Below are 12,271 nucleotides of genomic sequence, written 5' to 3'. Positions count from 1 at the left end.
GAATGTAGTAAGATACTATGTCAGTATTGTGATTTTTTACCACACTGACACCACAGACCCTTCTGAAGAAGCTGTAATGTAATCAACATTAACTCACCTGTTGAGCAGCAGTTCGCTGGCGGTCAGATCGGTGGTCATGGGGGGCAGCGGAGGGTCATCCAGATCAGATCTGCTGTCAGGCGTCATCAGCATCCGCCGTTTGTCACTGTAGCTTTCGACCGAGCTCATAGACAAACAGTCGAAGCTCACGGCTTTGCTGTAGCTGGGCGGCATGTCAGCGTCTGTGTCCGGGGTGAAAAGCTGCACACTGACCACATCTGTCTGCATGTTCTCCAATCCTGATGATTCACCTTCGTCCTGTCGGATTGACTGTTCACCGTCCTCATCTTCAGAAATGCACTGCTCTTCCTCGCGATGCTCCTCACAATCCAGCTGAGGAACCTGAACATCTTCATCTGCTTTCTGTGGAACCACCAAATCCCATTGTTTTCCCTCTTCCACTTCTCCTGAGACTTCCTGTATCACTTCCTCTGTGAGCTCATCCGTCACTTCCTGTGTCACTTCCTCTGTGAGCTCATCCGTCACTTCCTGTTTCACTTCCTCATGATCTTCTCCAACAGTTTCCTTCTCTTTTTCCTCCACCTGTTCTCTCTCGTCCTCGACCTCGTCTATACTGTCATTGGTTCCTTGCTGAGAGAAAAGTGTGGTGGACTGAGTAACTTCACTGGAAGTAAAACCACAAACAAGAAACAGTTGATGTATTATTATAACAATATAAAAATTATTATTGTTATTATATTATAACCAATATGTAGAACCAATCATTTTATTTATGCTTCAATAATAAAAACATATATATTATTTATGTATTATTATTATAATAATAATACATGTATTGCATTATTTTATATTAATAATAATACTATTATTATTATTATTATTATTATTATTATTATTATTATTATTATTATTACTGTTGTTGTTGTTACTATTAATTATGTCAAATGTTCCATTTAGTTCCACTAGATGACATTTATAATACTAATAATGATCTTAATAATATCAATATTAAATTGCATTCATTTTAATAATTAATTTCATTAGTTTCTGCATGCACAAGCACTGCTTCCCTCATTTCTATGTTGCACATGGAAAGGTAAAAAAAGAAATAAACAAATAAATCTGGAAAAAAATATATGTGGGAATAAATACATATAATAAAGTAAATGCATGAATAAATACATTTAAAAACAAATAAATACATGAATAAATCAAATTAAATAAATAATATTAAATAAATAAATAATTCAAATAATACGTAAATAAAAATTCAAAATAAATGTAAATATAAATAAAGAAAATAATACATAAAAGAAAAGAGTAATACAAATAAATTTAGGGTTCAATTTTATTTTTACATTTACATTTTTACATTATAACATTTACTTATCTATATATTTATTTATTTTTAATTTAGTTTGGTCCTCCATATGATGGGAGTGTGGAGGGTGAGGATGAATGTGATGAAGATGTGATGATTATGAGTTCAGCACCTGGACATGACGCCGCTTCCACTGTCCAAAGAGGAGTTGCAAATCTCCAAACTGTACATTTTATGCAGTTTGGGACGAGCACGCTCGCTGGTTTTGGGAATATTCTGAGGCATGTCATCCAAATCGTCCAAGGTGGACTGACGGGAAAACAGCATGGTGGCTTCGGTGTATGCACTGACAGATGGACAGATGACATGAGCGGGAACATAATGCAATGAAAATATAACAAGAAAAATTGGTAACACTTTATAATAACTAAACGCTGTTAGTCATTAGTTAAGTATTAGGAAACAGTTAATTCATAATTTATAAAGCATTAACAGACATTTAAAAACAGTTTATAAATACATATATTAATGCTTTATACCTGATTTAAAAGCACATCTATAATGTATTTAATAATTGTTTTTTTCATACTTTATTAATTATCAATTTATCATTTCTAAATGAAGTATAACATTATTTTCACGCCAGTTATTAAGGAGTTGTCAGTGGTTCATAAGATCGCTTAGAAATTGTAAGTAAATGATTAATAAACTATTTAAATGTGCATTCATCTTCTAATTCAGACATATAGTAATAGTTACTTAGAGTGTTAATAAATAAATGGTTTGTTAACATGTATTTCTACTGTAATTCAGGGTTAATTCAGGTAGTTATGAAACATATGTAGTTGTAAGTTAACTATTTTTGTGAGCTCATTTAAAGTGAGGACTATTTATGCCTTATAAAGCTTTTACATATGAGATTTAAAGGCTGTTAATATTTCTATGCTTTAATAATTTCTATGCTGTATCACTGTGTTTTGTTTGTTTCCTTTTTCTGTTCAGAAGATAACTGAGCCTTTAAATATCCTTTATAAATGCTTTACGAGGCATAACTAGTCCTCACTTTAGATGAGCTCACATAAATAGTTAACTGACAACTACTAAATGTTTATAACTACCTGGATTAAGTACATTAATTTACAATTTCTTGTGATCTTATGAATAACTGGCAACTCCTAAATAACTGGTTTGTAAATAATGCTATACTTCATTGAGAAATGATGAACTGATCATGAATTATGCATGACAATTAAATTATCAAACACATTATAGATATGCTTTTAAATAAAGAATAAAGCATTTATATCTGTATTTATAAACTGCTTATTAATGTCTATTAATGCTTTATAAATTATTAATTATCTTTTTACCAATGCTTAATTAATGAATACATTTTTTTTACTAAATTTTTTCAGTAACACTTTATAATAACTGCACACTATTAAATAGTAAAGTTATAGTGAAAAATTTAGTAAATAAAATGAGTTTGCAAAATCTCCTGGTTCTCAGATGTTGCTCCAGAGAGAAAAAAAAAAGATGCCAAAATGCAAAACATATTATTTAATTCTGATTCTTTTGAAATGTCAGATTCAGCCTATACTAATATAAGTCAAAGAGCAAGACCTGGACATGCTGTCTCTGGAAGCGAAGGAATCCAGACTGTGGTCGACCCATCTGCGGTGGTCTGTGTTCGAGCAGTAGTCCTCCTCACCGATCTGGTCCAGTCCAGATTCACAAGATCCTATCAGTTTCATCTGCTTCTGGTAGTACATATGGATGCTCTCACGGGACGGCACATGTCCCTGCAGGACAAACCAATGTTAACATAAACATGTTCCATAAACTTGTTACTTTATTTCATTTAATTATATATATATTTATGCAGAACCTTCTTGACTTCTCTGGTCAGCATGCAGCGCTCGATGCGCAGAACGGTGGAGATGTCGATGTATTCTCTGCAGATGGAGTTCAGCCACTTGGTGAAGCTCTCAATGGTGGTCAGAAACAGCACCCAGGTGAACTTGATGATGTTGAAGACCTTCTTGATGATATTGTCTACAGGAAGTGGAGGAAAGTTTAGTTTGGTTTGTCTGAAGTTGATATGAACAGGAAATGAAATTGCTCCGCGAACACACCTGGTCCGTCCGTTTTGTCTTCCTCTGAACTCTCACGGTCTTCTTCATCGATCTCTATCGCCTCATGACCTAGACACAGAAAGTTGCTTGTCCATTAGACCAGCAATTATAGAAACAGTTCTTCAATTCAATTCTCTATCGAAGACCGTTTAGGCTTTTAATATCACAATTCTGACTTGCAATTGCATGTTTTTATCTTCTTTTTTTTTGTTTTTTTTTTTTGCCAGATATAAATTTCATTTCACACTTCAAAATCCTGACTTATTATTATTTTTATTTTTTTTCAGATTTAAAAATTTCTATTTTTTTTTTTTTATTATTCTGCTTTTATATCTTGCAATTCTGAGAAATTCTTAGATATAAAATCTGAATTGCAAGAAAGAAAGTCTGAATTGTGAGATACAATGTCGCAGTTATCTTTTTTTATTGGTGACAGAAACAAGCTTCCAAAATGTTTAGATGTTAAAAGCTGCCGTACCTTCTTTCTTGTCTTTTCTCCGTCTCCGTCCGTATCGCTTCCAGAAATGACGTCTCCCTTTGCCTTTTTCTTTCAGAGCTGCTTTAGAGTCAGCAATCCAAGTGTGGTACACAAACTACAGAGCATCAATATGAATTCATGCATTAATGCAATGATTAAATACAGTGCTGCAACGTGGTCAACATGTCGCACATTCAGCCGTTTCAGGAAGCCAGTTGAAATTTAACTCATGATTCGAGTTTTGTTTTTTAATGCCTGAGAAGACTGAGTTTGACTGAACCTGGACAAACAAGCACAACCACCACAGAACACCCACACTGAATACAAACAACTGATTTCCAAATCACATCATTTACATGCAAATAAAACAGAAAAGACACAATGAACTGACTTGAAATAAAAGTAATGTCCCCCCAAAAAACACCACATGAAACAATGAACAACATCTTGATATCATTTCCATTCCATGCATCCTTGAAGGAGTTATTATTTTTTACAAATAACACATTTGGAACAACATGGAATGGAAATCTTAATAACAATAAAACACAGAGATGCAAACACAGACAACACGTTCTCCGCCGTGGTACCTTGGCCGCCCTGATTAAATACTGCAGAACAGTTTTGGGCAGTTTAATGACTGATCTGGGTAAAGCCACGAGGGCAGATGCAAACTTTCTGATCGCTCGCTGAGTGGAGAGAAACCAGGAGAAAGTCACAGCATCAGTGTGCTGAAGCCTTTCAAACAGTTACAGAACTATACAACACAACACATGAACAATAATGCATGAGTTTGTCACTAAACAGATGGATAAAACAACGCTAACGCAGAATTTCCTGGGAAATAAGAATGTGAAATGTTGGAATTATTTTAAGAGGAGAAGACACACAAATGAAGTTGTTTGATTGGCTTTTGACCAAAGTTGGAAATAACGAGAAAATACGGTAAGTATTTTCCCAACTGAATTTTCTTTTTCCCTTTGAAGTAAAGTGGTGTTTGTAAACATTGTTTCATCTTTACTACCTCAGGGCAGCATCTGAACAATAACAATTTTCATTAGGAGAAACTTTTTAACTTCTTATAAAACGTACAGTATCACATTTAAAATGCACATTTCTAAGTAATGTAAAATACTTGCTTTAAATAAATAAAAATCTCATACAATCTACACAATCTGCGTATTGAGCCATAAAGCTCTTTTAGTGTAATTGCGTAAACGTCCACATGTCTATTGAGTTCAAATCTTTACAGATTTTTTAAAAGAAAACAGAAGGATAACTTTGATATTTTTTGTAATATTTCAAGTTAAACACTTTAAAATTGACTTGCTTCTTATCAAGTTCAAATGTGAGTTTCAAATCTGATCATCGGGATTTTGAGGAACGTTTATCTCTCAATCATCAATGTATGTGACGCTGGAGCACAAAACCAGTCTCAAGTCGCTGGGGTATATTTGTAGCAACAGCCAAAAATACATTGCATGGGTAAAAATTATAGATTTTTTTTTTTTATGCCAAAAATCATTAGGATATTAATTAAAGATATTTTGTAGATTTCCTACCGTAAATATAAAAAAACCCCATAATTTTTTGATTAGTAATATCCATTGCTAAGAATTCATTTGGACAAATTTAAAAGGCGATTTTCTCAGTGTTTAGATTTTTTTGCACCCTCAGATTCCAGATTTTCAAATATTTGTACCTCAGTCAAATTTCGTACGATCCTAATAAACCATACATCAGTGGAAAGCTTATTTTTATGTGTCTAAAATTTACACCTAACACTGGTTTTGTGGTCCAGAATCACATATTTGGATTTATAAAGCATTTAAATATTATCTTACTAAGACATATTGTGAGATATACTGTAGAATGAGTACGCAGTCTGTTATAAAGCACCAGAATTTCATACTTTTTGTCTGTATAAATATCAGCATCTGCACCAAATTACATATTCTTCTCACTTTATCATACACTAAAAGCCTGATGTATCAAAAACATACAAAACCGAAAACACATATGCAAACTTGCGAAGTTAGAAGCTCAAACAAGTTTGACTCCAGAGAAGTTCAATGCGACCAGCAGCGGTTCACTCACCAGGAAGGCTGATCTCTTGGGCTGTTCTTCATCTTTTCTGTCCTCTTCTTCCTCCTCCTCTTCACTGTCAGTTTCAAACAGGTAATAATCACCACTCCTAACCACTGAGAGAGTAACGGAGGAGAGCGTTTAGCATACAAATGCATACATATATAATGAAGGTTGAAATTGTTTTGAAAGTTTTTGCACATACAGTGCTTGAGAAAATCCCAAGGAATCTTGTGACCAAACTTACCTGAATCTCTAAATCTAAAAAAACATAATCAAACTAAGTTCATAAGGCATAACAGATTAGCATGAGTCATAAACATAATTAAAAAGAAGTACAACAACAAACAATAAAACTCTAGATTAAATCTTTCATATCCCATTTTATGCTTTTTTTTTTTAATACTACTGTATTTCAACAGTAATTATCAAAAAACAAAAACAACAAAATGACAATAAAACTAGATCCATTTCTTATCTCTAGTTGTGTTAGTTTGTTATCTGACAGCTCAGAAACACCTCTGTGTCTGCAGTTTCACAATTGCATGGCAAAACAGGATTTGGGGAAGGAAACTGCCTTGTGTCCTTGAACAGAAGAGCCACAATGGAGGAGGAGGACAGAGAGGATGCTGGGAAAACATATCAACACTTTATTTGTGGGCCTGGTATTTACAAATCCAAATCATGGCCCCAAAGATCTCCAAAAAAGATCTAATTCTCTATAGTGATTACTGTCTCTCGTTAAAAAAACCTACCATGGTTTTCAGACATGGTACCACAGTAATACCGTGGCTTTTTGGACAGGATCATGATAATAATACTATGGTATTCTTTGCAAAACACGTAAATACCATAGTATATGAATATGGGGTTACACTTTATTTTAAGGTGTCTTTGTTACAGTTTAATTATATATATTTGACTCTGGAACACAAAATGTATTTATTTTGCTTTTTGATGCTTTTCTGTTGAGCACTCTCTTTATTAAAGAAAAGAGGGAGCATAAACTTCTGGTTTATAAAGTTATTTCACCCATAAATGAACATTTACTAACCCCCTTGTCACTCAAATGATTGTTCCCCTGGAACACTATGAGAGTTGATTAGGCAAAGTTTTCCAGTTTATTGAACAATTATTTTGTAATCCTCATATTATTCAGTTTATTCCGCTGTTCAAATGTTCGGGGCCATAAGACGTCTGTGAAAGAAGTATCTCTTGCTTACTGAGGCTTCATTTATTTGTATAAAAATATAGTAAAACAGTTTAATATTCTGGAATATTTATACAATTTAAAAAGAACTGTTTTCCATTTGAATATAATTAAAATATAATTTATTGCTGTCATGTCAAAGCTGATTTTTTTTTCAGTAGCCTTTGATGAACAGGAAGTTCAAAGAAGCAGCATCTATTTGAAATATAAATATTTTGTAACATTATAAATGTCTTTACTGTCTTAACTTTTGATCAATTTAATGCATCTTTTCTGAATAAAAGTATACATTTTGTTAGATTAACAAAACGTTAACTTTCATTGCACAAAAAAAGCGCACCGTGAACATTCTGCGAAATAACTCCTTTAAATATTCCATTGAAGGAAAAAACACAGCGTTTTCATTTATGGATGAATTACTCTTATAAAACCAAAGCAGCTGACATTGATTCTTATATTATATTATTATATGGTATAAGCCTCTCTCTTTTCTACAACAGTGTTTCTAGTGGATTTTAATAAAGAAGAGTGGTTCTCTAATTTATGTCTGAATTAAAGTTTTACACTTTAAAAGATCAAGGAAAATGTGATTCCTGATAAAATGCCTGCTTTAAAGTTTCTACCACTGGTACATAATACAGTTTGTGCATTGATAAGACAGATGGTCTTAAACAGATAGATGTAGAAAAGTCTGAGGTCTGTATGGTGTGTGACGGTCTGACGGAGCCCAGGTGCATTATGGGAATCCTCTGACTTCTGGTCAAGGACACAAGGATCAGTGAGATCAGAGGAAGGTATGAGGAACCTACTGGACGCATGGTCAACCCAAGGCCTCCACCACTGCTTTTTTTGCACCTTGTTTTTCTTTTTCTCTGCAAATGAAAGGTCAGAGCGTTAATGAAAGCACATCGGAGGTGATGGTGAAATTGGAAACGAAACCTTTTCCTAGTTGCTTTATGGAAATAATATGCAATTAAATCCATTCATGATGGCTTTAACTTTTCTGTTGATGAAATTCCTAAGAAAGGACACTTTTTTTTATCGCTCCTCCACTCTCCTACTGTCGTGATCTACATCATACCATCAGCATCAGCATCAGCATCATCGTTGTTGTCGGGCTGGACGAGTTTCTCCCCGTCTCCAGACACCTGAGCCATGCTGAGCATCTTCTCCTTTCCTCTCTTAAACTTCTGCTGTCGCGTCTTAATACGATCCATCCTAAATTAATGCATTCACGATAGTGAGATAAATCATTCACTGCACACATAATAATAATCAAATCAAATAAAACACTGTTGTAATATATGCTTAAGTTGGGTTGTTTTAATGTAAAAAGAGAAGTCTCTTCTGCTCACCAAGCCTTTATTTATTTAATCATAAATACAGTAAGAACAGTAATAATGTGAAATATCGTTCTGATTTAAAATAACTGTTTTCTATGTGAATATATACAGTAGTAAAATCTAATTTATTTCTGTGATGCACAGCTGAATTTCCAGCATCATTCCTCCAGTCTTCAGTGTCCCGTGATCTTCAGAAATCATTGTAATATAATGATTTGCTGCTTAAGAAACATTTCTGATTATTATCAATGTTGAAAACAGTTTTTTTTCAGGATTCTTTGATTAACAGAAAGCTCAAAAGAACTGCATTTTTTAAATTGAATGTTTTGTTACATTATTAATATTTTTTCTGTCACTTTTGATCAATTTAATACTTTCTTGCTGAATAAAAACTACATGCAATTCATGAAATCAAGAAACACTCGAGACGAACACAAAGATGACAGCACATGAATGAAAGGATGTTTCTCACTGTCTCTTGAGCTGCTCCATGGATCTCTTCTCCTCGTCCAGACGAGCTCTTACAGCCTTCACAATGCTGGCCTGAAACAGCTCTGCTCCTCTGACAGACAGACAGACAACACTCAGCTATACTGGACTGACATTTACACTCTACTACCGTCTAGAAATTACACAGTTATGTTCTTAGTTCATACTGAAAAATCAAGGGTTCTTATATTTGAAATGTATGGAAGCTTGTTTCTGCTGTGCAATAAAAATATAAAAAAGTTATTTGCAAGTTGCATTTTTTCAGATTTCTGACATTACATCTCATAACTTAGACTTTTTACTCTCTCTCTCTCTCTCTCTCTTTCTCGGAATTTTGAGTTAAGATCTCACAATTCAGAATTGTTTTCTTAGAATTCTTTGTTTACATCTTGTATTCTGATGTTCTTTTTTTCTCACAGTTGTGAGTTTATAGTATCTTGTAATTCTGACTTTATTTCTTAGATTTCTGGGAGAACTTCACACAGTTCCGACCTTTTTCCTCACAATTGCAAGGTTTTAATTTCTTCTCAGATTTATGAGGGAAAAGTCTGAATTGTGAGATAAAGAGACACGGCAGAAAAAAGTTCTTCAAACTGCAAATATACAATTATTCCTAAAAGTAAACATGAAAAGCATTCTGGGTAAACGTATGTTGTACCGAGATGCTAGAATCTGTCCGGCGCGGATGTCTGCGACCACATGCAGGAAGTAGTAACTCATGAAAACACGTCTCTGCAGCAGGAGGAACGTGAAGCAGATGCTGTCCCAAATAATCCCAGCCTCGTCCTTCGGCACTTCACATCCCTCTAAAGACACGCCTGAAGACACACCAAAAACATATGAAGCCATCAGAGATGGGAATTTGATAATTTTACATTGACATTTGTGGGTACTACTTCGGCTCATCGCAATGCAAGATCTTTTTTTGTGAAAGACAGATGCTATGTGTCTTTTACAGCTCAAAATATGTGTTTAATTTATATAACATTACAAACCCTTCTTTACCTTCAAGAGCTTTGTATTCTTTTATGGTGCAGGCAAGACTGAGCAGCTGAACCAACCAGCAGTTATTCTTCACCAGTTGCTTGATATAACCACACGCCAAGATCTGTGAATAAATGAAAAAAAAACTGCATGCTATTTCTCATCTTTTAATATATTGCTTCACTCATTTTCTCTGCTTATGCATTTATTAGCCCCTTCAACCGATTAAGAGAATGAATAATGATTAATCTTAATAGTTTGTTAACACAATAAATCCTAAATACTTCATTTGCTGCAATTAGCCTCCAAATATGTTTCTTGCTTGCAAAATTTTAAAAGAATATGATTCTCATTTGAAAAAAAAAAAACAAGATATTAAATTGATGTAATTTTGTTTATTAAATATCAAATAATATGCAACAAAGATGATTCATTGATGTCATGTTTTTATTTAATTCAACTTTTTCATATGATAATTAAAAGCCACTGTACATGTAAAATAATTAATCATGATATTTGGTAGCTGACGCGATTAATATAAAAAATAAATATTGATGAAATTTTCCTACAAAAATGATTATTGTTTTGAAAATGTAGCGTAGTCAACTTTAAAGCATGATTCATGTTTCAGAAAAATAAAATAATATATAATACGCAATAAAAATGTTTTGTTTTGTATTCACATATAAAAAAAATTATGATAATTAGATGCTAAATGTAGAGTATATACTGTAAAATAAATAAAAATGTAATTTCAAATGAAATAAATTAATAAAACATGCTGACATTGGATGTTCTTAGTATTTATCTACACAATAAATAAATCAAATAAGCTATTTGCTAAGAACATCTCTTTACTAAGTACTAAGACTACTAAGAGCATTTCTTTAAGGGACACTCACAGCAAACACGTTCTTCATCGTGATGACAAAAAGATTGTAAGCTATGAGGAAATCCCAGTAACGGATGAGCTTCTTGATTGGCTTGAGCAAGAGATCGCCACCGAAGAGCAGGAAGTAAAAACATGCCACCAGGTAACCCATGCAGAAGATGCTGATCCGAGTCGTGCCCGTGATGAAGATGACGGTCAGGACGAACCAGAACAGGTAGCTGAATGTGATCACCTTCAGCATGTCCAGGTACGACCTTAGAGAAGAATGTAACATTAACATGAGAGCAACCTTTAACAGACAGCTCTCCAAACGAGATGCAATGAGACTATATTTCTCAGCTGATGCTGATTATTCAGAATGATATCTGCCAATGCCGACAGTACATTCGACATACCTTCTGATGTTCATTCATGTTTATTTCCTGTTTAACTTGTAGCTATTAAACCGGAAGAGACTCGCGCTCCGCGCTGTTACAGGGGTTTGTCACGTCAACTTTAAGAGCGTCAAAAATACATTTTGTGCTAAAATGTACAGGACTTGAAACTGAAACTTTGTTTTTTATCAGAATTAATGAAGCACAAAGCTCTTTGCGATTATTGAATGGAAGACGCATTACAAATGATGTTTGGTGATGAAAAACCGTGGACCTGGCAACACTGGCTTGTGATTCATAGGGTCAAATATAACTATAAGAGCTTTAACTTGGACAAACAAAATATAAAACTAAAAAATAAAGCAAAACAAATGTCAAACAAAATAAAAAGTTGAGATGAGTTAATAAATTAGGAGAGGAAAAAAAGTTTTTTTTACCCAGTTCATTCACTGGTAATAAAACATTATTTATTTTGATAATTTTATGACAAATGTAGAGCAAATAAAATGCTTTAAAATTAAAGCATAATTCTAAGATAATGTGCTGCTTGCGGCAGTCTAACTCATTTTACTATATCATCGCTGAAAATAAAATAAAATAGAACTAAAATAAAAATGTAAAACAAATAAACAATTTGAGTTTTGAGAAATATCAGAGGAGAAAGTATTTGACCATTAATAATTCCACTTCATTCACTGTAACTAAAACATTATTTTATATGATGGCTTTAAATAAATAAAAACACAAAAAGTATAAATATATATATTTTTTTATATTTAAGCATTTATCAGCATTTTGGTTGAAAACAAAACATCATAAATAAAATATTGTAACAAGTTAAATAAATAATTAGTTAAATAAAACTTGCAAAGAAGAAAACATGTTAACAGTGAAAAAATG

The 12,271-nt window shown here is 33.3% G+C and overlaps 1 protein-coding gene across 1 annotated transcript in view; it reads right to left on the bottom strand.

Annotated features, from left to right (window-relative positions):
* Positions 1–12,271, bottom strand: part of LOC113112520 (piezo-type mechanosensitive ion channel component 2-like) — a 59,757-nt gene that overhangs the window by 17,323 nt on the left and 30,163 nt on the right. Inside the window, exons 26-39 of the mRNA XM_026278173.1 lie at positions 11,008–11,251; positions 10,127–10,229; positions 9,780–9,939; positions 9,105–9,194; positions 8,371–8,507; positions 8,099–8,161; positions 6,092–6,195; positions 4,585–4,683; positions 3,995–4,109; positions 3,517–3,585; positions 3,270–3,436; positions 3,005–3,183; positions 1,554–1,727; positions 98–724 (exon numbers count right to left, since the gene is read on the bottom strand). Coding sequence (XP_026133958.1) covers positions 98–724; positions 1,554–1,727; positions 3,005–3,183; positions 3,270–3,436; positions 3,517–3,585; positions 3,995–4,109; positions 4,585–4,683; positions 6,092–6,195; positions 8,099–8,161; positions 8,371–8,507; positions 9,105–9,194; positions 9,780–9,939; positions 10,127–10,229; positions 11,008–11,251 — 2,331 coding nt within the window. The remainder of the gene's footprint in view (positions 1–97; positions 725–1,553; positions 1,728–3,004; positions 3,184–3,269; positions 3,437–3,516; positions 3,586–3,994; positions 4,110–4,584; positions 4,684–6,091; positions 6,196–8,098; positions 8,162–8,370; positions 8,508–9,104; positions 9,195–9,779; positions 9,940–10,126; positions 10,230–11,007; positions 11,252–12,271) is intronic.

The sequence above is a fragment of the Carassius auratus genome, chromosome 2, assembly GCF_003368295.1.
Source record: "Carassius auratus strain Wakin chromosome 2, ASM336829v1, whole genome shotgun sequence".
NCBI lineage: Eukaryota > Metazoa > Chordata > Actinopteri > Cypriniformes > Cyprinidae > Carassius > Carassius auratus.
The sequence above is the reverse complement of the archived record's forward strand: the minus strand, read 5'-3'. Positions and strand labels throughout refer to the sequence as shown.